The sequence below is a fragment of the Mus caroli genome, chromosome 12, assembly GCF_900094665.2.
Source record: "Mus caroli chromosome 12, CAROLI_EIJ_v1.1, whole genome shotgun sequence".
Classification (NCBI taxonomy): domain Eukaryota; kingdom Metazoa; phylum Chordata; class Mammalia; order Rodentia; family Muridae; genus Mus; species Mus caroli.
Window position 1 is genome coordinate 80357731 of NC_034581.1, and position 26414 is coordinate 80384144.

Consider the following 26414-nt stretch of genomic DNA (forward strand, 5'->3'; position numbering starts at 1 on the left):
AGGTCAAGTCTAAGTGGATCAAGGAACTTCACATAAAACCAGAGACACTGAAACTTATAGAGGAGAAAGTGGGGAAAAGCCTTGAAGATATGGGCCAGTGCTCTTAATTGCTGGGCCATCTCTCTAACATGGACATGTTCTTTGAATCACAGTTTCTTTCACTAAAAATGGTTTCTAAATTGCCCTGTCTGTCCTCTAGACCCATTTGTGGCCAATGTCATGATTCTAAGCTTCACAGGTTTAATAGTGTGTATTCTAGTGGCATTTAATAGCATGCATTAGCTCAGGGAAGCCAACTAGCCCAACAACTGTGACCTCTCCTTTAACAAAAAGACAAGTGCTGCTACATTTTTGTATACCATAAACTTAGGCTGTCTTTTGAAAAAATTCTTTAGCAATAAAATGTTTATTATGGCTACATATCTCATATACACAGAGCTGTGTCTCACTTTCTTCTCTGGTCAGAGCCAGGAAAGGGTAGGTGGGTGGAGAAGCAGATGCAGTGTGCTGACACCCGTAGTTATCTTCTCAACGTCTGAGAGAGACCTCATCTCCCTGTGGACCCACCCAATGCCAGATTTGTCTTTCCTAGTGAAAGTAAGGTAGTACTGGGGCCAAAAAAATGGATGCTCAGGTCCATAGTAGGTCAGGGATTTCTTCTGCCCATTATAGAAAAGACCAAGAGACTAGAAGAGAACCAGGGATAGTTTGTGTGTCGTAATTTATCCATTATACATACTTGTCTATAGAGATAGTCAAGACTGAAGGGAAGTGCTGGCCAGCAAATTAGCCACTAGCTAGTTGCATTTTAAAATTAAAAGTTTAGAATCTAGTTTCTCAGCCACGTTTCAGATATATAATAGTCATGTGTGCCTAGTGGCTGCCCCAGTGGACAGTGCAGGATATCAGGTCATCAGTGTCCTGATGACATTATCGGGAGGCATTCTGCTAGACCTTGTTCAGGAGAGCAGAGCTAGAAAACAGGAATGACCTGAAAATGTTCCCTTTGTCTTGTTTATAACTGCATTACATCATTTCTTTACAGTGTGATTAAGATGCAAATGATGTGGGTGTACCTAAAGAATGGTTTAAAAACAAAGATCAGTTCATTGACTGGCAATGTAAGTCAACCAGACAGATCTCAGAGGCAAGGGGAGGGAGCAGGAGCTGTGGTGGATGAGTTCCGTGACTTCTAGACAAGACAAGACTGAGACTTTACTAAAAGTAAGGACTGCCTTGTTAACATTTGGTGGAGATGGGGTTTGTTTGAGGAAAGGGTAAGGAACAGTCCTATGGCTGCCGAGTACTCTCATCTCTGCTCCAAGACTCTAAATAAATCAACAGTGCTCCGCTTCTGTGTATAAAGAAGTCACAGAGGCTGCCCCTTCTTGGTTCTTCCAGAAAGTAAGGAATGGCTGTGGACTGAATCAAAAGCCAGCAGCTGTTCCTAGTTGCTTGTGTCCCCTCCACCTTTTACTCTGCCTGGGACAAAATAAGCCTGACTGAGCTTGGTCTTGTCCTTCCCTCTTTAATGTCCTCTGAGGGAGAGTAAATGTGGGAAATTATGTCTAAAGGAAAGACGGAAGAGCTGTTGTTGCTTCTGAATAATGATGTTTTAAAGTGTTTTCTAATAGTTCAGAGTAACCAGGATTGTTTTCCTACATCCAGGTTAGAAAATGGATTTTGACACTACAGCCCAAGTTCTACAACTATTGATGGCTTTGGGTAAAGCATCATAGTAGACTCTGCGCCTGAGTTTTCCTCTATGAGTAATGGGTAAAGTGTACGTAAATTGTCATATCCAAAGTGCCTGGCGCCACTCAGATGTTAAGCAATGCTGTCTAAGGAGAGTGTGCCCACACACTTGGAGCTCAACACGTCACACCTTGGCCTTGACACCACTTAGATTTGTGGTGTTTGTGTACCTGCTTAGTGCCCTAAGATTTTGGTCTCCTTTGGTAAGATAGGCATAAGAACGTTACCCAGGATTGGATGAGGTGATGCAAGGGGTGGCAGTGCAGGGCACAGAGAGTACAGGAGGCGAGTGTTTTCTGTGAGGGGATAAACACTGGCGTTTGAATCAGGGACTGCAGTGCCGACGAATGGATTATCAAACCTGTCAAATCCATCCTCTCCTCCCCTTTGCACACTCTATTCTCCAGATTCTGCCCTTTGTGCTAAACATGGCAAACTGCATTTTTAAAAATCCATTGTTTAGCTACTATGAACTATTAAGCCCCCTTTGTTATGATTTGGCACTTTTTTTTTTAATGTGTATGTCTGTGGCTATGTAGCTGCAGAGACCAGCAGAGGGCACTGGACTCCCTGGAGTTGGAGTTACAGGTTTTTCTGCCATCCATCAGAGCATGGGTGTTAAGCACTGAACCCTGGTCCTCTAGAGGAGCCGCACGCACTCTGCACCACTGAGTCAGTTTTTCAGTACAGCTCTTACGAATGACCTTTCTCACATTGTGGTGTTTCTACAGCCTACATAGCGGACAGGAGTGGTCTGTGTGGGTTAGGAGTGGATCGTTTAGTCCTGCTGGAGCCAGTGGCACTATCTCAGAATCTGGCCCTTGCTACCTGTAGGCTATAGGAAGAAGTAGGAAGGAGTACTTCTAGGAGACTGACATCCAGAGAAGAGGTGTGCCCCTAATTTTCAGCATTTTCTTCTTTGTGCATTAGTTCACACCTTCCCTCTGTCCCTGGTGCCTGCGGATGGCAGAGCAGGAATAAAAAGTCATGGTTGGCTCTCCACGCCTCTTGTAAAGCCTGGCCCACCCCGGAGAAGAGAACCACAGTGCCCCACGCCCCAGCCTCACAGTCATCAGAGAGTGCCCCCAGCCTGTGGAAAACAGCTTTCCGGCCAAGAAAAGTGTTCCGAGTCATTGGCGAGAAGATACTGACTCGGGCTGTTTTCACTTACGAACTCTATAACCAGGGAGGAAACACGACACTGTTGCTACAAAGGACTTCTTTTTTCATGATTTCAGATCACTTTAAGATTTAGAATTCTTTCCTATGTAAATATTAAAGTTATTTAGGTGCCTTGGGGTGTTTTGTAGGAGAAAGAGTGTCCCTTCAGTTAGCTTCTCTTGCCTGATGATGTATTTCAGACACGATTCTGGCAGCTTACACACAGAAGCCCTGCACTCAGCACTGGGTCTTCCGTGCCCCTCCTGTGCCCCTGTTCTGCAGGACTTCCCTGTATCCCTTCCTCTCCCTGCATCTGCCTGCGGTCACTGCCAGGCAGGCGCTTACACTGAGTAGCTTCCCGTTGCAGTGATCCTGACACCCTTGACAGAACGTCTGGCTCCTTAAGTCATAGAGCAATATGGAGAATACTCAGAAGCATAAGGAAAAATAACATCACAGTAGATGCTATGTTATACATTCTGAATTTTTTTCTTTCCAGCTTTTGAGAAGTTTATCCACATGTCTACTTTATGTTTAAGATTTACATTGTGATTTTTATTAGAGCGCCTCCCCCCCTCCCCGAGTCAGCATCATGTTCCTAGTTAATGAATAAACAATATTCTCTTATGTGGATAGAGCAAAATGTAACCATCTTGTTAGCCGTTTATACCTTCTCCTATTTCACTGTTAAAAACAATGCTTGCTTTTAAGTACATGTTTTCTATAGTGTGTGGTATGAGCTGGACCTCGGCGTTGCAGTCGCTTGAGCCCTAGTTCTGCTTCCCTGCTTATGTCGAGGCCCTTTCCTGCTGTGCAAACTGAGGATGAGGGTCATCCCTGTTCTGATTACAGACTCTGCATTTGCATGAGATGTGTGGGGTGGACTCATTAGTACAAAGCATGCTTCTCCCTGGATTCTAGCAAATAGGAGCTGCTGCTGTAATGGTCGTTGGTGAAATGGTCACCTGCAGAAGTACATACATCAGAGTGCGTGTATGGTGTTGTAGGTAGTGTGCTGAGGAACTTCAGAGTCAGAGCAGTAATCTGAGCGCCTGTAAGCTACCTTTCGCCACTGTTGGACACATTTAACGGTATAGCAATGTGCTGGGTTTGTCTCACAATCCCTTTTACATTTACATGTTTAAAGAAAGAATTCTCATTTACAGATGGAAACAACTAGTTTTAAATGTTCAATTGACTGTTCACATTCCATCCTTGTGTAAATCATTTATGAATGTTAATATCCATGTTAGTGGACTGTCCAGGATTTTCTTTCTAAGCGACTGAGTTCTTTTTATCGTTGTTATTGCTATCATTATCTACAGCTAAAGTTTGTTGAGCACTTAGAACCTCCAGATGAGGAAGAAGGCTGTGTGGTTTGAACATTGCCTGGATCAGCCCATTACCATCCCGAGAGTAGGGGAGGGAGTTAGACTCCATCTACCTCTCAGACACTGCACATTCCCCACCTCTGCTTTCTGCGCACAGAAAACAGTCTGTGCTCTGTGCCTTTGTCACAGCTCTGCTCTCAGCCCCGATGAGTCAGCATCGCAGACTGTGATTGCTCCCACATGCTTCTCATGATACTTTTCTAAAACTTTGTGAAATCAAGTTCTTTCCCTCCCCTCATTTCTAGGTGACAAACCTGAATTTGGCCAGCAGTGTCATAAACAGAAGCAGTGCATCCACCCCCCCTACCCTTCGGCCTGTCATCAGTCCTAGTGGCCCAACATGGTCTATACAGCCAGACCTCCACGCTTCTGAGACCCACTCCAGCCCCCCTGGAAGCAGGTGAGTGAGTGAAGGCCCGGGGCTAGCATTTGGGGTACACAGGACTGACCTGCCTATGCCGTATCCTGAGTGTGATGCTGCCACAGAGAGTTCTGAGTGGAGTCTGGCAAGCCAGCTGCCTTTTCTCTGCCTATTCACAGACTCTATCTCGCACTGAGCACAAGGCCTGGTTTAATTTGTAAGGTTATTTTCATGTGAAGGAAATTTTTGGTAGTTGGGAGAATTGCTGTGTCTCTCCTCCCTTGTGGTAGATGGCTGAGTTTTACCTTCATGCTTGCCTCCAGCTCTTTTTTTACACGGCACTGTGCTTTGGGTACTTTGGTCTCTGCTTTGGAAGGGTGTTTCTTATGTTTTCAAAACCACTTTACATAATTGCCTACAGCTTCCTCCAATACATTGATGTGAGAAGTGGGGAGGTATTTATTTCTTTTGTGTACTTGAAAAAAGTGCATAAAAGCCAAATGATTCTAGACATAAAGCAAGGTCTGAATTGAGAAAGAAAGCACTGTGTTGAATAATGGTCTCTTTCTATATTTTAACAATCCCTGTATGGGGAAAAATTTTAAACAACAACAACAAACGTGGTTTTTTTCCCTCTTCCGGAGGCAATGCTTGGAGAGGCGCTCAGAGTGGTCCAGTGTTTGACATAGGCTTCCTGCAGTACAGTTTCTAACAAAACTAGGCTGTCTTCAAACCCTGGCAACAGGATTCTTTTTTTACACCAGAAGGTTGAGAAAGGACCTACGTCCACATGCGGTGTGCCCAGGCTGACTGAGAGGGCTCGGGCTATGAGACCCAAAGTCCTTAGGAGATTAAGACTAAGAAGCACGTCAGCAGGGCCTGTGGTGGTTCCGTGTATGCCAAGTGTGTCCGTGACAGGATCCAGCAGGCTTTCCTTATTGAGGAGCAGAAAATCATTGTGAAAGTGTTGAAGGCACAGCACAGAGTCAGAAAGCAAAATAAATATGTAGCTTTTTTAAGAAATAAAAATCAAGGCTTGGTCTATGAAGCGGGGAGGGGTGTAGGGGAATACAAAATAGGTTCCCAAATACAAAATACCTGGTTCTCAGTTTTCAAGTATGGCAGTGTCCTAAAAGGCAATGAAGGGATCTTGTACTAAAGCCTCAGCCTGACCAAAATGCTTGGGGCCTGTGCTTGCCTCACAAGCCTAAGCACCTGATCTCAGTCCACAGGCCACTGTGGGTGAGGGAAGGAGGAAAGCCATTCCTGACTGCTGTCCCCTGAGCTCAGCATGGCTGCCATGGCGTGCACACAGACACACACAATAATAGGTGGAGTGGTTTTGTTACTTTGTTTTGTGTTTACTCCCAATTTATTGGCTTTTTTTCATATTTATCCCCACCCCCAATTCATCCCCACTTCCCTACCATCTAACTTGAAGTAGTCTTGTCTTAGACTGGCCTAGAATTCAGATCTGCCTGCCTCTGCCTCTGCCTCCTAGGTGGTGGGATTAAAAGCATGTGCCACCACACCTATCTAAAAAGTTTTTAAAGAACAATACTGGCACCATGAAAAATTGTATGGATGATCCCTTTCTTAGCCCTGTTGGAAGGGCTGTTGTCTGTATGAGTGTAGAGTATGCAGCTGCAGCCCCTCGGGCAGATGGGCAGTGAAAGTGTGATTATCAGAGTGAGTGAAGCCTTCTGACCTCAGGGATCCTCTCCCTTGAAATGAAGCTCTCAGGTGGCCCAGTGTGTGAGTGTAGCTCCATGCCAGTGGTCCCAGCTGCCTTCTCTTCTGTGCTACTTGCTGGAAGCTTGAAAAGGCAGGTGAAAGACATGGGGAGGGAGAAACTACCTAACTGTTGAAGTTGCTGTTGGTATCAGAATTAGTGTTTAAGGAGCTAATTTTGGAACCAGAAACCATGCCCCGGAAGTGACATAAACCTAAGCACATTATGTCATGCCCTGGAGTGGTGTCTCTTATTCCCATAGTCATTGTGGTTGGGATCCGAAGAACCAACTCAGGAGAGTTGGGGACAAACAAGGCTGCAGCACTTTTAAGACTGGGCGCTTTCCACAAAGTTCTCCCCCACAGGAAAAGTCTGTTGTCTTTTGTACAATCTACAGAGTAACCACATTCCTGAGACAGAAGTCATAAAAAGGAAGCTGTTTATACTTAACAGCTTTATTCACCTTGCAAATGTTTGCACATACCCTATTTTCACACTACAGCAGAGCCAGCAGTCCTGTGGAACACATTTGTGCCACAATCTGTGCTGGTCAATGTGGATGACAGCAACAGGTACTTTCTTACCTAGAAACAAGATGTCAGAGTACACAGTTGAAACACAATTTGTAGCACTTCGAATATTTGGTAGGGGTGACTTTATTAAAAGTTCCGGCTAGCTAAAGACGTTTCTCTTGGTAGCACCTGTTAGAAATAAGAGGAAAGATGATAGGATATGTCAAGGTCAGAGCCAAGACCTAATTTCCTTTGCCCTTCTCCCAGCCAGACACTGAGCCCTGCAGTGACCTGGTGCCTCTGCAGCCAGGATGCAGTCCCCGTGTAGTTCCCTGAGCTTTCCACCTTGACATAATTGTCTACAACAGCTCTCATGCTTCTATTTAAACATAAAGCCCGTTGCCGGGCTCCAGTGCAGTCTAAGGAGCCTTGGGAAGTCTTCTGTGGCTCCAGGTAACTTCTGGGTGCTAGGATGGCTAGGGACTCAACTTGAGTATTCCAGTTCCTTGTGGAACTCTGGGAGCAGCCACCCAAGAACAGTGCTAAGTGAATTCTGAGGTCCCAGTTTGGGCTGTGCTGTGGTCCCAGCCAGAGGCCATTCTGCTGAGTCCCGAGGCCTGATTTCCATTTTTATGTGGTAAGTCCCTGTGAAGAGGGTATTTTTGGATATTGACTTAATCTTTTGTTCCTCCTTTGTAGTAAGAAGTGACTAAGCTTAATGAAGATGGGAGTTGTAGCTTAGAGATGTGAGTTTTATTACTGCTTTTGACACTAAGAGACCCTAAGCTATTTATTTAATCTTTTATAGGATAAGCATACTTACCTATAAACTGGTCTGTTTTGAGAGCTTTTGGATTGCCTTTGATCTCCTTGGAAGTGGAGGCTAAGTAAATGAAAGGTACTCTCACTAGTTTCTGTGATGGCAGCAGTAGATTCCAGACTCGGCTGCTAATTCAGTCAACTAGGCTGCCCAGCAAAGCTAAGATGTAAAGAGACTCCCCGTGCTGGCTGTACTTTCGTCAGCATGTGGGAGAACTCAGAGACTGGGTAGCCACAGGAATGAATAACCAGTGACTCACGAAGACTCGAAGATAATGTTACTCCTCATTTCCCCCTGTTGCTATTGTTCTCTGTTTTATGGATCGCACAAGTTTTCTCCAGACAACCTTATTCTTCCCTTGCTGTTGGAAACTGCTCCAAGTGTAGCCTCAGGGCTGTCGTCTCCCATTGGGTCAGTGTGAGCTCAGTCCAGCGCCTCAAATCCCCTGGTTCCTTTGGTCTGTCTGGAGTCCCTGCTCAGGCTTTGTTGTGGGAGAGTGAGGCAGAGAGCCACAGCTTGCCCAGACAGTCTGAGACCTGGCCATGCAGCTTGCAGTTCCCTAGACACTCTGGGGTTGGACTTGGCCCGCCATTCATCTGTTGTTACTTTTCGGAGGTAATAAGTGAGATTAATTGCAGGCCATTCTCCAGAAGAGAGACTTGTTAGGGCCAAATGCAGTCACATGTGTAAAGCCTGCGGCATGCCTCAGGCAAGGCCAGTGTGGAGTTACCCAGCAGGACTCCAGGATGCAGGTACCACATGTTATGACCTTTTCCCTCAGGACTTGTCTCTGGTCTCTAGATGTTAGTACCTGGCTATTTTGGATTTTCCCCAGATAGTGAGCAAGGTTGGGTTTCCCGTTGTCTGTTTTCTGGGCACAGAGGGAACCATTTGAGGCTGAGAGCAGGTGTGCAAGTCTCTCTCCTCTCTCCTTCCATGGAGCTGGACCGCATCGCCAGGGAGACTTTCTAGGTGAGGAGCGCCTGGTGGGCTCAGGGTTTTTTTCTCTTCCTGAGTCCTATTATGAGACCTGGAAGGGTTACTTATAAAGCCTTGGCTGCTGCTTAGAGTGATTTGGGAAGGACAGGGCCTCAGACAGCTTGGCAGGAACCTGAGGCCCTGTTTTTTCCAGACCAGCCCTTCCTTGTGGGTCGAGCTGTCAGGGAATCCCACGAATGTCTGGCTTCTGCCCCTTTGTGTGTTTTTCCAGCATTTGTCATTGAATTATTTTTATCCATTCTGGCTTTTTCACACACATGCACACACACACACACACACACACACACACACACAGATCCTAGGGATTTGTCCGTTCCTCGATGTTAAAGTTAGGAGAATTGACAGAATACAAGCAGAGTTTATTCGTACTTGTAATGGGACAAGATATTTTGGGCATGAGATGCTCAGTCAGCTCTAACTCCATCCAGGTAAGCACTTCCCTCTCCAAGCTTGGCATTCCACCAGAGAATGGGAGTCCTGACAATTCCAGACAGTCTCTCTTACTCCTTCCCTCTGTCCTCTTCTTCAATAACCAGTCAGAAAGAGCCTGGTATTCTACTGTGTGTAACATTTAGAATAAATTTTTCAAAGATTCTGATTCCAGTTTAGCTAATAACTTTTCTCCATTTGTTTAAATTACTTCCCCCAAATAGTGCTGGGGGAATAGTGCAGAGAGTCAGGTCTCTGACTTAACATCTTTTCATTCTTGGTCCTTGGTCAGCAGCATTTGGTGTGTTCATATTTCCTGCGCATTTCCTATGTCAGGCATTACGCTACATGCCGGGCTGGAGCATCAAGTAACACAGAGTAGCCTCTGATCTCCAGACTGTGTCTGTGTGGTTCCTTGTACTCAGTAGAGAGTTTGCAGGTAGGTAGGGATTAAAAGATATGTAATCCCTGGTGTTTGATCACCAAGAAGTTAACATCTGGTATGAAAAGGAGTTGTATACACATGAAACAGTTAGAGAGCCATGCCAGACAGCATGTGCAGGTAACTGCACTTTATGGCACAGGCAATTGAAAAGACAATGAAGAGCGGGCCAGACTTCAGTCCTTTCACACATTATCGCTACAGAACGACAGAACCTTTAGCTAGTGCACTGAGATGAGCCCATCACAAAGGAACAAACATACGCACTCTCTAAAGCACCCAGGGCCATAGAGATAGAATGTATGAGGTTGCCAAGGGCTGGGCAAGAGGAGAGGAAGCGTCAGTCTGTCAGTGTTTAGTAGATACAGAATTTCAGCCCTGCAAAATGAAAATATTTTAGGATCTAATGTAGAATAATGTGAATGTACTTAACATTATTACGTATTAAGTAAGTACATGTAAAATGGGAAATACAAAATTGTGTGCTTTTTAGAACACTTTATAAAACAACAACATGACAAATCTATGCAAAGATTTAAAAGAGAGGTCTATGTTCCACAGAAGCTGTTTAGAAACCAAAGCTGCCAACTTAAAGGAAATGGGACTGAAATCTCTGCAGGGAAGGTGTATGACAACAGAAAGGGAAAGAACCTAGGGTATGACAGACCTTGCTTTTCTCAAGCGAGCTTGGACAAGTTATAGTTAACTATACCTTCAACTACTCCAGACGTGTGTGTGTGTGATAGTTAATAGAGATTAAGCCTACAGCCTATGCATTGCTAAACAAGCACTCTCTCACTGAGCTATATCCCCAGCCCTATCTATCTTTTTTTTTAAAAAAGATTTATTTATTTATTTATTTTATATGTGTGAGTACACTGTAACTGTACAGATGGTTGTGAGCCTTCATGTGGTTGTTGGGAATTGAATTTTTAGGACCTCTCTCTACTTGCTCCGGTCAAGTTCACTCGCTCCAGTCAACTTCGCTTGCTCTCAAGTCCCTTCTTGCTTCGGCCCAAAGGTTTATTATTACACATAAGTACACTGTAGCTGTCTTCAGACAAACCAGAAGAGGGCGTAAGATCTCATTACGGGTGGTTGTGAGCCACCATGTGGTTGCTGGGATTTGAACTCAGGACCTTTGGAAGAGCAGTCTGTGCTCTTAACCGCTGAGCCATCTCTCCAGCCCCCTATCTATCTTTTTAAAATGTGCATAATAATACCTACCTTGTTAGTTGTTAAAGACTAAATGGAATTGTGTATGAAAGTAGCCAGCATAGTAGAATGCCTGGTTTAGGTATAGCTTCTTGATAACTCTGAGTTGGGGGGCCCGGTGGGGGACGATTCAGGCAGACTGACCCCAGGAGACTGACTTAAAATCGGATTGCCCAAGATAAGATGCTGCTGCAGCACTCGTCCCTGTGCTGGTCAAGATAGCACACCCTCTGCCCCGTAGAGCACCTGAGCTAGACTGCCCAGAGGCAGTCTTTCAGAGGATAGGCCGTCTTGGGGGTGGGCAGAGAAGAAACTGCCCTTGCTGAACTCTGTTGACGGGCAGAGACTGCACAGCACCCTTCCTCTCTGCCATCCTCTGAATGCTGACATTCCCACTGCAGCTCAGTGCTCAGCCAATAAACACTCCATTCTCCATTTATCCTGGGGGTTGAGCTTTGGGACAGCCTTTCTCTGGAGGAGTTTGGAGCTTATAATTTTGTCCTTCATCCTGTTATATAAACAACAATCTTCAGCCAAGGAGCACAATCACAGAAAGAAACCACTTTGGGGGTGGCGTGGGGGGCAGGCTAACAAAACAGCTTTTATGTTGGAGCTCTACAGAAGTGATTTTCACTACTTATTTCTCTTTTCTTCTTTCTTATAAAACAAACTTTACCTGACCTTCATCCCCTGAGAACTCCACACCACACCGACATCCCCCAGGCCTGAGGCTTCCCCAGCATAGGACTAGCAAAGTTGTGCATATTTCTCTGAAGCTGCCCACTTCTGTGCCCACTCAGCCACGACAATATAACCTCCTCAGGGACAGTGTCCACCCAGGCAGCTCAGCGTGTCACAGGGTCAGTTCCTTACCATGAGAGCAACAGTTGGTAAACAGAAGAAACGTGTCGCTCACAGCTGGCTGGGCATCGAGCCAGAGCACAGGCTGCTTGGGAACCTGGGGCCTGTGGTCGCTGAGGAAGAAGAACTAGGTCCTTCTCATCCGCACGTCAGATGGAAAATACATACTGCCGTGCTGCCACCGCCCGCCCTGAGCTGTCCCAGTTTGCACCCAGAGTGGGGAAGGTAAAAGGCTCTCCGGTCTCACAGGGTGAGCACACACAGACACATACTCCTAGCTCATGTAACTTCACTTTGTAAGATGTTAGCTATCTGAATGAAATTGATGCTGATTTTAGTTTTTAGAGTCATAAAGAGCACATTCCTGTGCCTGAGTAGAACTGAGAACTTCTAGTCATCCCTCAGTGTTTTGCATCTTCATGTCACCTGTGTCACTCTTGAGTTCCTCTTTCTGTCACCATTTCCCTGAAGGGTGAGTCACCTTTCTGTCCTAGCCCAGCGCCTCTTAGGGCAGAGCTCCTCAGCCTCCCTGGACTCTACCTGACCACCCAAGCAAACCTCACAGGTCTCTCATCTTCTGTCCTCTGGGCTCCTCTGAAGACAGATGGTTGGAAGGAAGGTCTGGTTCCCTCCACACTGAGTAGATGGCTTGCAAATGTGCAGTTCCCACAGGTTGGCCCTTTAGTAAATTGTACCAGAGCCCATCTTTTTAGTGAATTGAACACAGGAGGATAAAAATTTCTGGTTGATTCCCTGAGCTTAGGAAACACTCTCCCAGACCCCACATCTCAACTCACTGGATCTGGTCTTCTTTGTATTTTATTTTTGTTTGAGATGAGACTGGTCTAACACTCCCAATAATCCTCCTGCCTCAGACTCCCTAGTGCTAGGATTACAGGTATGAGCTACCACGATAGGCCCTTTCCTTTGGTCCTTATTTGATTCCTCCTGGTTATCTAAAATAGAAGTACCCAGCAAGCACGAGGCCTTCTGCAGTGGGAGGATGGAGCTGAGTGTGGAGGTGGAATGCACAGGCTCCTTGCTCCTGTCACCATCTCCCATTCAGTAGAACCAGCAGGACTCTCAGAAGCCATTTCTAGCAGATGCTTGATTGGCCTGCCAGCTGTGCACACCCTTCATTCCCAGCCTCGTGGCAAGAACCTGTAGCATCTGCTGAATGTGTGCCTCTGACTGTAGGTGCTCCTTTCTCCTTGGTCCTTCCCTACATATGCTTTATGGCCTCCCCTATGGCCTCCCCTATGTGAGTGATGTGGAGGGAATGCATATTGTCAGGTCACCACACCTCTGCCCTTTTTTTAAAAAAAGACTTTATTTTTATTTGTGTATATGGTATGTACATTCTAATGACTACATGCATGTGTATGGTTATCGGCTGAGGGACTTGGATCTCTTAGAACTCAATCACAGGCTCTTACAAGCTGCCTGATGTAGTTGCTGAGATCTAAACTTGGGTCTTCTGAAAGAGCCACATGTGTCCTTGACCACTGAGCCCCTAGCTCTGCTCCTAACCCACAGCATTGTGCTCTCCCATGTGTAGTGGTAGTCTGCATGCTCACCCCGCTGCCCGCAGTCTCCTGAAAGATTTGGAAGAATGGAGCCAACCAATGCTTTGTATCTTTGTCTCTGAATAGAGCCTTCCCTCCCACCCCCCAAATAGTGTTCAGTGAAGCTCAGAGGGTCCCTTAGGGAGGCCAGCATTGCCCAGTATGGTAGTCACAAGCTTTACTTGGGTACTTAAATTTAAGTTCAAGGTCACCCTCCACTAAATGGCTAGATCAAGGCTCACCTGCGCTATATAAAACCTTATTTCAAAAAAAAAAATTTAGTAAGTTTTATTTCTTAGTCTCATTAGCCTTAAGTCAAAGCTCAAAAGACACATGTAGCTTGTGGCTCCCATTTAGAGTAACACAGACCCCAGAGACTAATAAAAGCCCCAAACTAGTCAGAAAAATAAAAAGAAATGAAATTCAAAGAAAGGCATATTCTTGCTTATCCTCTGAGGATCTTATGTAGACTTGAGCCTCTCTTGTTTGGATCTGGCCATTTACCGCAGATGCTGCTCTTGAACTAATTTGTGGTCCTGGGAGGGGCGAATTTTCTAAAGCCTTGGAAATCTCAAAAGGCAGAGCTTCAGGGTTACTAGTGGCTAACCAGTCTGGAGCTGGACCACCTGACAGGAAGAACTTTCAAAGTGTTAGCACTTTGTTTTCTGAGCAGTCCATGGCTAGATGCTGGGGGAGATCTTGCTTCCTGTCCACCCCACTGCCTCACCCCGTTCCCCACCTGCCTGGCTGGCAGTCGTGACATGGCTTCTAAAGCTCCAGCCCTGGGGAACGCAGCCAAACCTGCGGAAGTGGTTCCTCACACTGGCTCCCAGGGAAGCTGTGGCTAGTAGGGGAATGGGTGGGGTCCTGCCTGATAGCTTTCCAAAGAAGCCAGAGCTTTGAAGTTTTGTCTCAGCAGCTGCCAGGCATGCTGTCTCAGCACTCTGCCGACTCTGTATGGCCCCCCGTTGCATATTTCTTTATGATATGTGCATAGTATACATAGAAGAGCTTAGAGGTATTTGGGGAGGGCTCAGGGCTAAACACACCTACTTGGCTTTACCAGTTCGCTACTCTCCTGCTGACAAATAGCCCCTTGAGTGCCCCACCCTCCCTTTCAGCTGTCCTGTTCTTACCACCTGCTGTAGGAGAAGCAGAGCCTTTTCTTCTAGAATGGAGGAGCATGGTCAGGTCTGGAGACCCGGAGGTCCTGCATTTCTTGGGCAGACTGGGCTCTTGCACTTGAGATAGTGATAGACATCACTGAACTATATCTATCACTCCCCTCCCTGATGACTCCCAGCAAGGAACTCTAACTGTGCTGGCCCTGGCTCCTTCTCCTCTAGCTCGATGCCAGCAGTAGATGTGTGTTGACTGGTAGCCGCAACTGTGCTGGGGACAGGGATGGAGTAGGTCCAAGAGGCCAGGTGCAGTTCACCCTGTTCTCTGCCTCTGCTCTCCTGCTGAGCTATCCCTTTCTCTGCCCAGGCTTCAGCCATTCCAAGCTGTGCTGCTGGCCCTGGATTCCACTCATGTGGGGTTCAGCATACGTTCCCTTGCAGAGTTACCTTGGTTTTCCATTCCTGAGATGTAAGCTTGTGAAGGGAAGGGTTGTATTTTATGTGTGCCCAGAGAACCCTGGAGTAGGACTTGGGAAGACCTGGGAGCCAAGCTCAGATCTGCCTGGGACTTCCTGACGTGGGGCAAAGCATCAGACAAAATAGAAGCCAAACTTTGCCATGGAAAAGTGATGGAGGTCCTAAGGGTTCTAAGGAGAGCCTATCTGTGACTATTCTTTTAGCATTAAAGCCCCGCCCACTCAGGGTTCTCAGTTCTTGTAGCTCACAGCCCTGTAAAGCAGCCTGTTTATTTATGCTGCTGATGTTCAGACTAATCTCCCTGCTGAGTCACTGAGCAGTGTAGAGTTACTAGGTTAGCTTGGCAAGTGTTTAAAGCCTGGAGAGGTCCATTCCAGGTACTTCCTGTCATCACTCTCCTAAGGCCTGCCAGCTCCTCCTCTCAGACCTGTGAGGCCATTGTTTTCTATTGCCTCCCTTTCCTGTTCCGCCTGGCTGAGCTCCCTTTTTTAACCCTCAGGTCTTTTACCAGCAGAGTTGCCTGCCAGGCTCTGAGCTGAAGGCAGCTGCTTGGAGCAGACTCCTCAGTGTGACCACCGTCTCCCCATTCATCACATAGGCACTGTGCCCCCCTTCTTTCTTCCTCAGCCAAGCACTCACCTTCATCAGTGTGCCAACTTCCCCTGCCCTCTCCCTGCCCTGGCTTCTCTGTATGATGTTCCCCAAATCCAGTGACCCTCAGCCCATGGTACCCTTTTTCTTGATGTCTTCCTTTCTCTAAATTCTGACCTTTCATCTGGAAAGGCTGCACCCTCTGTCAAGATTCTGATGTTTAGTGCCTCTTAACAGCACACACACATACACATGCACACAAAACATACACACACACACACACACACACACACCAAGAGAGACAGAATATTACTCTGAAGCATATCCTTAAGAAAAAAAATGGGGTAAATAAGTATATCATTTTTAGCACCATAGCCTGGCTTGAGTAATTTCAGAATCTCTTATTTTGAAATCCTGAAGTCTCACATTAAAACTTCATGACCTAATGCTTGAGGCCATGTATTTTAGAGATAAACCAATTTGGATTCCTCTTTTTTAGCCACTCTTTCACCAGGATACTTTTTGAAGCTAATATTCTTATCTCTAAGATCTAGGTAAATGTATCCTTTTCACAGTTGTTGTTAGGAGAAAATGAGCATGCTACACTTAGGGCACCACTTCTGTATTGAGTACGTGCTGAGGAGACAGGGCTAACAGCCCATGCCATCTGTCTGCAGGGTTACAGGTGTCAGGGGGTGTGGCTCAGAGGAACTGAGGAGCTGGTGCGCATTCTCATGCCTGCAGAATGATAAGGCAGGAGCCAGCAGTTGTCCAGATTTCCTCTCTTCAGATGGAGCAACCCAGTTCTCATGCTTACTCTCTGTCTTCCATTATCCTCATAGGCGGGGGCAATCTACTTACCTGCAACTGTAGCATTTCTGCCATACCATAATTAGATTTCTATGCTTTACTGCTACCTACTCTGAGATTCTCTCTCTCTCTCTCTCTCTCTCTCTCTCTCTCTCTCTCACACACACACACACACACACACACACACACACATTTCTACCCTTATCCCTAAATGAAGTGACTCACATATAATCTTCATTAATTGTGGATGCTGAATGAGTTCAAACATGTACGTTCACAGACATGACCTAGACTCGAATCTAAACGGCTTCCTACCCAATGTTTCTCCTTCATACCACAAGAAGGCACAATCCCTCCTCTGCCTCTCTGCTTCTGCTTCTGCCTCTGTCTCTCTCTCTCTCTCTCTCTCTCTCTCTCTCTCTCTCTCTCTCTCTCTCAGAAGAGGTGTGTATGTGTGTGTGTGTCCCTCCTTCCCTCTTGGTCTCTCTTCCTCTCCCTCTTCCTCTCCCTCTCCCAATGTCCCCCTCTCCCAACCCCCAGCCTTCTCTCATTTTTGCCTGAGACAGGGTCTCACAGCATTGTCTGGGCTTGCTTCCTACGTGCTAGGGTTATGGGTGTGTTATTGTGCCTGGCTTTACATCTGTTACTGGGGTTGAGGCAGATTGAACCAGGGTCTATGCATGCCAGGCGAGCGAGTTCTCTGCCACTAAGCTACATCCCTAACCTACCTACCACCACTTATTTTTTTCTCATTAATGTAGTCACCATACAGATTTCACTATGACACACTCATACATTTACATCATGTGTGTCCATCGTACTGATATCTGTCACCCTTTCCTGCTCTGTGTTCCCTGGTCCCTTTCTCTTCCCAAGAGCTTCTCTCCCTTCTACTTCTTCTGAAAATCCTCGTTTTAAATATGAGAGAGAGGAAAAAAAAAACCACATATTTATCTGAGCCTGGCTTATTTTATTTAGTACAGTTATCTATAGTTTTATCATTTTTGTTTTTGCTGAAAATGGCATAATTGTGTTCTTTTTAAACTGTTTTTAGTTAACATACAAAATAATGGTGTTCATTGTGACATTTTAATTTATATGTATCATCTTTATTCATGTGTGTCATTTCCCACATATTGATTCCCCCAACTCATACACTGCTCTCTCTTATCCTCCTCCTTAATTCTACTCCTTTATCTTTTTCCTGTCTCGAGTGAGTGTGTATCTGAGTGAGTGTGTGTCTGAGTGTGTGAGAATATATGTAAGTATGTGCACGTGCGTGTGTGTGTGTGTGTGTGGTTAAAGAGTGTGTATATGAGTGTGTATCTGAGTGTGTGAGAACATACGTAAGTATGTGCGTGTGTGTGCATGTGTGTGATTAAACCTAACCATCCTGTTGTTCTTTATGAATAAAACTTTCTATCACATTTATCTATTCATTTGTTGGTAAGCACTTAGGCTGACTTTAGAACTGCCACCATGACTTTTTAAAAATCAATTTTCTTCTTTATGAAGATGACATTAGGTTCTTTAAGCAGAGCAATCAGTCTGCCTGCTGGCTTTGAACAGGAGCTAGGGCTTTCTCTGGTACTGTACCTCAAAGCACAGCCAGCCCAGTTGTGGCACCAGCTGCTTCTCTGCTTTTTGTGTGTGCCTCACACATCCACATAACTGAACTCCAGTAAGCACAACCGAAGAGATTAAAAGACAATAAAAGTCCTTAGCCTCGTGAGTTCCTGGATTGGACTTAGTATGAAAGCAGAGCTTGGGCTGCCAACATGTGGAAGAGCTGTGCTGTGCTCCTCCCAGGCCCAGCCTTTGGCACCAGGACTGCCCTGATGTGACTCCGCTGTGCTCACAGGCAAAGTTGTTTCAGTACCAAAAAAATGTACATTCTATATTTGGCACTAGCTTGATGTCATACTTCCTTTCATAAATATTACAAACATACCCAGCCCCACCCTATGCCACAGGAGCCAACCAGCTAGATGCTGTTGTGTGATAAACACAGCTGTAGCACTGTACTGTGAAACATGCAGTTGGGGATGCTGGGGCCGTGCTGAGTGGGAAAAGCATGTGTGAGGCTTTGGGTTCCGCCTCCAGCACCAAAAGAAACAAAAAGGTAGCATAAATGTATGTTAAAAACTGACCAAACAGCACACACTTGTGAGGTTGCTAAGTCCAAAACTGCTGAGAGCCAGCCTCCTGCCTACAGCTTTAGCCAGTACCATTACCATTCCCTAAACTGTACCCCAAAGGGTAGCAGGCTGCTGCAGTATGACAGTGCTTTAAAGCTGCTTCCTCTCCTTTCCAAGTTCATCTAAAATAAGAAACATTTGTTGTCTAGATTCTGTGGGTGGGGAGTTGAGGAACAACTCAGCCACATGGTTCTGGCTTGGCTTCTCCTGTGACCCAGTCAGGAGTATGCAGCCAGAAGGCTACAGCCAGCTGCTGCTTCCCTGGGGCTGTGAGGTCCATTTCTGTTTCTGTGTCCATTTCTGGATGGCTCGCTCTCTCAGGGGTGGAGTTTTTGCTTCCTATTGCTGTGGGCAAGAGGCCCCGGCATCTCATCACCTGGACTTTTCCACGGGGCTTTCTTTCTGTTCAGCTTACTACTAGAGTTGGCTTCCTCAGAAGATGGTTCAGCAGAGAGTAAGGTGAAGCCGCAGGAGCTTCCATGACCTAGCATGGGAGGTACACGTTCTCACTTGTATTTAGTTCATTCTCACTGTTGTAAATAGACATAACATAAAATTAATTTAATTTCTTACGTCTAAACAACATAAAATTTGGTATTTTAACCATTCCTGAGTATATAGTTAAGACATCCACTCTGTGCAGCATCACATCATCTGTAGCCATAGTTTTTTTATTCCATAAAATTGGAAGGTGTCACCAAATAGTTTTCCTCAGTCTCCACCCCTGCCCTTTAGAACGTCTGTTCTGCTTTCTGTCTTGCTAGTTTGACCACTCTAGATACTGGCAGAATTTCTCCAGTGTTTGCATGGCCTGTTCATTCAACAGTACGCCTTCAAGGTTCATCCTTATAAATAACAGGTGTCACAGTGGGTTGGTCTACGTGGTTGATTGACATGTGGGTTCTGCCTACTGCAGATAGATGTGGAAGAGCACGGGTCCTTACCTAGAAATGGAATTACTGGATCATGTGATACTTATGGCTTTTTTCCTCAGGATTAATTTTTTTCTTACATAAAAACACTAGCTGATGGCCACAGTCAGAGCCAGGATGCTCTGGTGAGAGACTTTTATGAGGTAATCTGACAGAAACACTTAATACTTTCTCTTTCCAGAGGTCAGGGGTCATGTAACTATTGATGTCAGAGGTGGAATTGGAGATGGCCTTTGAAATATTTGTACTAGGGACAGACCAACCACCGGCTGTGGCATAGCAGTCATTTGATGAGATCAGGTGTGTTTAGGATGGTGTATCTATAGAAGTATAGCAGCCTTTATTACTGGCCATCATAGTACCACAGAGACTATGTACCCTAGCACCTAACAGGGACGCTGTGGGCTCTGCTGAATACTATTGTTTCCAACATGGTCCCACGTGTGGTAAAAGGAAGCCAAGACAATGGTCCTAAGGAGCCAGTTTCGCCTCCCTGACAGTTATCATGATTGGAGCAGCCATGGGCTCCCCAGTGTGACAGATGCCTTGAGCTGGCACTTTGGAAAGCATTGGTCTATTTCTCTGCAGGAACAGGACAACCAAACCTCACCTTTGATGGGACACACAGCAATGGGTGTGCTCAGGGAACAGACAAGGTCACTGTCCCTCCTCAGTCTTGACGTCAGTGCTGTACCCTTGTAGAAGCTGTCTGGGGCTCTCCCTAGACCTCAGGACCCTCCTTAGCCCTAGAGAAACCTGCCACTTGGCATTTTCTTGAAGGAGAAAGGCAGTGTCATTTTGAGGCCCTACTATCCTGTTTTCATAGCTACCTTGCTGGTTCCTGTTCCGACAGTGGGGTCGTGGTCGCAATGCATAGGTTCCTTGCACTCCTTTATCCCCAGCAGCTTGTGACTTTGTCTTGTAATTGTAACCATCCTAATGGGTATAAATTGGCATCTTATACTTTTGATTTTGGTTTCCCTGGTAAGTTAGGATGCTGAGCATCTTTTCATGAGTGTGCTAGCTGTCATGTGTCTCTTCCCCTCCTTCCCTTTGCTCACTTTAAAATCAGGTTTGCTTTATTCTTACATTTACATTCTCTCCTTATTTTGCATACTAATTCCTTACTAAAGTTTTTATTTATAAATATTTTTCCATTCTGTGGATTGCCTTCTTCCCTTTTGAACAGTGAAAATTTTTAAAGATTTATTTATTGAGGAGTTGTGGGTGCATGCCTTTAATCCCTACACTGAAGAGGCAGAGGCAGAGAGACTTCTGTGAATTAGCCAGCCTCTTCTACATAGTAAGTTGCAGGACAGATGGAGCTACAAAAAAGGGGTTCTGTTGGGGTTTTGTTTTTTGTGGTTTGGTTTGGCTTGGGTTTTGTTTGTAATGCATATGTGACTTTTGTCTGCATGTATGCCTATGCATGCATGTGCCTGTCTGACCCTCCAGAACTGGAGTTGTTGTGTTGGCTGCCTTGTGGGTGCTGGGAACCAAACTCAGATCATCTACAAGAGCAGCAGTGCTCTTAACCCCTGAGGCATCGCAGCAGTGTAATTGTTTATTATATATTATATATAAACATGTCTACTTTAGATGGAATACAACTTGTCTCCTTTTTTTCTTCTATATGTGACCTTCGAGTCAGACCTGAGGAACCCTTGCCAGCTCTAAGGTCAGCAAGCTTTGGTCGGGTGTGGTGTAGTTTGAGTGTTCACTTTGGTTCTCTTGTTGACACAGGTGGGCCGGCCACTTCAGCTTGTGAGGGGATTGCCCAGAGTATGAGTGTCGGTGAATGGGGCTCATGAGGGCCATCCCACGAGAATGAAAGTTAAGTAATTCTGACGAGACTGAGGCAGAAGAACTGATGCAGGTTCAAAGCCTCCTGGACTATATGGTGTGCTCATAGATACCCTTAGCTATAGTGGAAGGCCCTGTCTCAAAAAACCAATTGTTCAATTTCGTCTAGAAGTTGAGTGAATCTGTGTGGTTTGTAGTGAAGTTACTTGGCCCTTTTCTTCCCAGTGCTGCCCAACTTGAAGCTCCGTCTTCCAGAACCACTCTGAACTTTTAAAAAGTTGTTTCTTTTTGTATCTGCCTTGTTATTTGTCATAATTTCTAATTTTTGTTTTAGATGCTATCTAAAACCCTTATCTGTTGTTGGTATTTGTAAGGATATTTAGAGCTTTGTGTGGTTCCCCCAACACACACACTCTCCCTCCTCCTCCCCTCCCTTCGTCTCCCCACCCCACCCCTGCAATAGACTTAAGGTAGACTATTTGGTAGGTTCATCATTCCCTGACATTGTCATCATGGCCATGTCATTGAAACCTTGGGCTTCACTGTATCTTCTCGCAGTGATGCTGACAGAGAGTGATCCCCTCTTTGTCATCCTATCTGTGCTTCCAGAAATTCTCTAAGTCTCCTCCCTAAGTCTGGCTTGGAACATGTGATTTGTCTAGTTCTGGACATTTTGCATAGGGTCAGAAAGAGCCACGTCTTTATTTTTATTTCTTTATAGCCTGAAACCTGGATATTCTTACCTTTAGAAAGCTAGCTACACACGTACCACACACAAGACTGCTCCATGTGCAGAGTGGAAGCAGTAGCTAGACTGTGGTTTGCTAAAGTATGAGTCTGCAATAACTCCTCTTACCATCCCACTGGTACACTGCATCCTACTGGCATCTGTGCTGGCGCTCTTGTACATGTCTGTGCACATGTGTAAGTCTGTCTATAGCACCAAGTCTAGGAGGTGGGATTATTACATCCAGTGATAAATTCACTCGAACATTTTAGAGCTCCTGTGAAATTGATCTCCAGAGAGATTCCCAGATAGGAAAAACTGAAGCCTGCCCTGCTCACTGCATCCCCCCACCTGTGTCTCCTGCCGTTGAGCTTCCCAGCTATTCTGCTGGACCATGCTTGTCCTTCTCATTTTTACTGACGGCAGACTTAGAAAAGAAGACTGTATCTTCAGATAGAGCAATGGCAAGGGTGTTTGTTGGGTCCAGCAGGCCCTCGTCTTAGTCTGTTAGACCGTAAAACTTCACTGGTTCAGTCTGTGTGCTTAGATGCGTTCTCTCCTGCTTCTGCTCTTGAGTGATGTGTCCCAAGGAGCCTAATCATCTCTGCTCCCTCATTAACCAAGAAAGTCAGTGAGCCCAGGAAGCTGAGCGCACAAAGCTTAAGGGAAGTATTAAAGAGGAAGAAATGGTTTGATATATTTTTAATATAGTGTGGAAAAGGTAGAAACGGTGGGGGCTGAGGAGAGGGGGGGAAGGAGGTCACTCCCGGTAATTGGAAGCAAATGCTGGCTGAGAAGAAGGCAGTACCCTCACTCTTCCTATAAACCCCATCCCACAGAGAGCCACGGCTAGGACATGCTTTAACCCTTCCCTACCTGTACAGGTCCAGTGGCTGCAGAGGTGGTGCTCTCTAGGGAGGAGTCTTGCACATGAGCAGTTTCTGTAAGCCCTGGCTAGCATGGCTTCAGAAGGCAGGTGGGGGCAAGTGTTGATGAGATATGTGTACTGAAACTCCTCAGGCTGCCTGCCCCTCCTCTGAGGGCAGCTGGTAGTCTGTTGACCAATGGTTTACCAAGTTTCCATGATGATGCTTTCTTGAAGGGACAGTAAGAATGTTCATGGGACATGCAGTCATTTTTGATTAGCTTTGACCCATCTCTTGAACACCCTCTAATCCTAAATTCTTGTCGTGCCAGTGGACAGGAGGGTTGTATTTGGAGTCTTGGGCCTTCATTGGTCCTAGTCCATGCTGGCCACAGTGAACTGAGGTATGAAGAAGAGCGAGTGTATGGGCTCACCTCGCACTCTTGACTTCCAGGTAAAAAATGAGCATCTGGCTTCTGCCCAGCCATTGATCCAAGGAGGAAAAAGAAAACCAAGTTAATACATGTGGCTCCTGGTTACACCGACTCCTGCCTAGAGTCACACTGTCCACACACCCTCAGATGCCCGTTATCACAACACCAGGAAGGCAGAGATAGGAGGCCAGCCTGGGCTACATAGCAGGTTGGAAACTAGCCAACATAGGGAGACCCTACCTCAAAAACAAAGTCCATTTTGCATAAGAAGGAGGAAAAAAGAAATCTTGGTTTATGTGCCAAATAATCCCCCCTTTCTTTCTTTCTTTTTTTTTTTTTTTTTTTTTGGTTTTCTGAGACAAGATTTCTCTGGTAGCCCTAGCTGTCTGACAACTAGCTCAATAGACCAGGTTAGCCTTGAACTCACTGAAATCTGTGCCTTTGCCTCCTGAGTGCTGGGATTAAAGGCGTGTGCCACCACTGCCCAGCCAATAATTCCCTTTTCAGTGGAAACCTACAAGGCAAATGCAGTGGTAAAGCAGGCCTCAGTTGGTGGGTGATAGCAGGGACCAAGCAGCTACCCAAGCGCTCTGGCTCATTTGGTCCCACGTGCAGGAGTCCTAAAGGTTTAAGTGAGATAATACTCAGTGAGTGCCTAGTGTCCGCTCTGTCCTCTCATCATTACACTTATACTATACTTAACCCAGATGCAAACATCTTTTTAAAAATGTGTTGTTGTTTAGTTTTTGAGACGGGCTGACCTAGAGCTTGCATTCCTCCGGTACTATAAGCCACACCTAACTGAAATGATTTTAAAAGTATTTTTGGGATGGTTGTAGATTTTGTGTTGAGTCCATGATTCCCTCCTGAACTAGTTTTTTGGTTTTTTTAAACAAACTGTAAGGTGTAGGCTAAGGTTTATTTTAGTCTATGTATGTACAGTTATTCTATCTGTAATCCAGTGACTCTTAAAAGATCACTTTTGTTGGATTTGGACCTTTGCCAGAAATCATTTGAGTATGTCAGTGTGGGTCTTTGGATAATTTTAGTATTCCTCCTATGGCAGTGATAGCTAGAAACCCCTTGGCAGTGTCTGTTTTGCATGCTAATTTTTGGTGGCTTATTGTACATGTGACGTCATATGAATTTAGACTTCAAAGAATCGCTCTCACTTCCTCTATGCAGTTGCAGACATGACTGAAGCCTTCTTTTTCTCAACTATAATTGGAATGATACTACCTCTGTCAACAGCTTGCTATGGAACAAGGAGGAGGAATAGACAGAGTCAGAATGCTCACACATTTAGAACGTTCTCATGGTGGTGTTAAGGGACGGTGGTAGGGGCAGTAAGACCGGAGCCTCAGGCCTTGCTATCCCCTTTGCAGTTGCCAGGCTGCAGTTTTCCCGTCCTTTTCACTGCATTCTCATTGTTAGAGCATGAGTGTTGTGTTCAGGCTTCTCTTCTGTATGTTACCTGAATGGTGGTGTCAGCTGGTAAGATCTGCGTTTCTGGCATGTGGAGAGCTGGATCCCACCACCTTGACTGATGGCGTCTGGGGCCGGTGGACTTTCCTCTTGTTCGGTGCTCTGCTGGATGCGAGTCCTGCTGCCTGGGATTTCTTTTCCAACTGACAAATTTCTGTTGATCTTTTGAGACCAAGATCAAATGTCATGTCTGTTTGAAAGCCTTCCTTGATTTTTGTTCATAGAAAGTTGTCCCCTTTCGTCTGCTTTCTGAAGCTAAAGCTAGTAGTGTCTTGTTTCAAACACAGAGGCCAACTTTGTGGGCAGTAGCAGGGGGTTTTTTCTTAACTAAAAAGTGGACATTTTATACTTAAATAAATGTGTCCATTATGTGTTGGCATTGGCATTAAAATGATAAAAGCAGAATAATTTAATCCCCATGATCTGGGACAGGACCAAAGCAAACACACGAACACGCCTACAATGCTCACAGGTGGCTGCAGGTACAGTTTCCTTTCTTTACACTTTTCAGTACTTACATAGTTCATGATGTGTTTTAAACATAAAGCCATATTGATTAATCTTATGTTGTTTGATGTATCCTACAAGTTGATATTCATTGGGATTCTTGTAGCAATTTTGATAAGATTGTATTTTGTCATTTACAAAAGAGGAATAAAAGGCAGGAGAGGAAAAGGAGATTAATATTTACTGACATAAATTAATAATATTTAAGACTGACTTTATACTACATCTGTGCTTTATTCCCTTTATCATATTAATTACTGAAAAATGGCTGTAATGTAAGCACTGCATTCTTCCTGTGTGACTGTTTAAACAGTCCTAGAGATGGTTGGATTTGTCCATGGTCACATACCATGATGGGACAGGCATCTGAGCCCCACCCCTTTTGGTGTGAAAGCTCACACTTTTTCCACTGCTGTAACTCCCCTCCCTTTAGAAGCAAGCAGGAAAGTAAGCATTAGTCTTTGCCTGATGGCATTGCCGACCATTTAGACCTCTTTGTTGATGATGCTGTGCAAAGGAAAGGTGGGGTATTTGTCGATGATGCAAAGGAGAGGTGGCTACTTATGAAAATAAAGTGTCGCTGGTGGGCTCTGGGACACAACTCTGTATGAGCAAGTGAGTTCAGATTTAGCAGAGCATATAGTTCAACAGCATAAATACCTTTATCAGTGCCCATATAATTGCACAGGTGCTCACTTGGCTCCAAGTGCCAGTGTCATTTAGAAGCTGAGCATGCTAACTGTGAGCGTGTAACATTTATTTACCACATGGGCTCAATGTCTACTTGCTTTGCATGCTCATCCCCCTTGATGTAACTCACTGGCACAGATTTGAACCACTAGGTAGGGCAAATTAGGGCATGTCTGTTTTCTAAGGGAGCTCTTCTGACTCTAGGGGATGGAAATTGTGTAGAATCTGGTCCTCTCATTTTAACAATAGCCTAAGCCAAGCAGGTGTTGGTCAGTGGTTCTTTTAACTGTCATCAGTTATTTCATCAATAAGCTAAGCACACAGTTTAATAGCTAGCATTTTAGAGAGAAACCATGATCAGGAAAAGCGTAACACAAAGATGTCCCTGTTGGGCTCCAGGCATGGGAATCAGGCGTCAAGACAAACAGAAATGAGCCCTGTCTTTCTCCCTCAGCAAGTGCAATGTCTGAACTTGGAGTTGGCTTTAGTCCTTGAGTGCATACTCTGTGTCCTCATTCATTGCTTCCAAAC

The 26414-nt window shown here is 45.4% G+C and overlaps 1 protein-coding gene across 16 annotated transcripts in view; it reads left to right on the forward strand.

Moving 5' to 3' along the window:
- Positions 1 to 26414, forward strand: part of Ttll5 (tubulin tyrosine ligase like 5) — a 225771-nt gene that overhangs the window by 129783 nt on the left and 69574 nt on the right. For all 16 annotated transcript variants that reach the window (XM_029484763.1, XM_029484762.1, XM_021178935.2 and 13 more), the window contains one exon: positions 4553 to 4707. In XM_029484763.1, coding sequence (XP_029340623.1) covers positions 4553 to 4707 — 155 coding nt within the window. The remainder of the gene's footprint in view (positions 1 to 4552; positions 4708 to 26414) is intronic.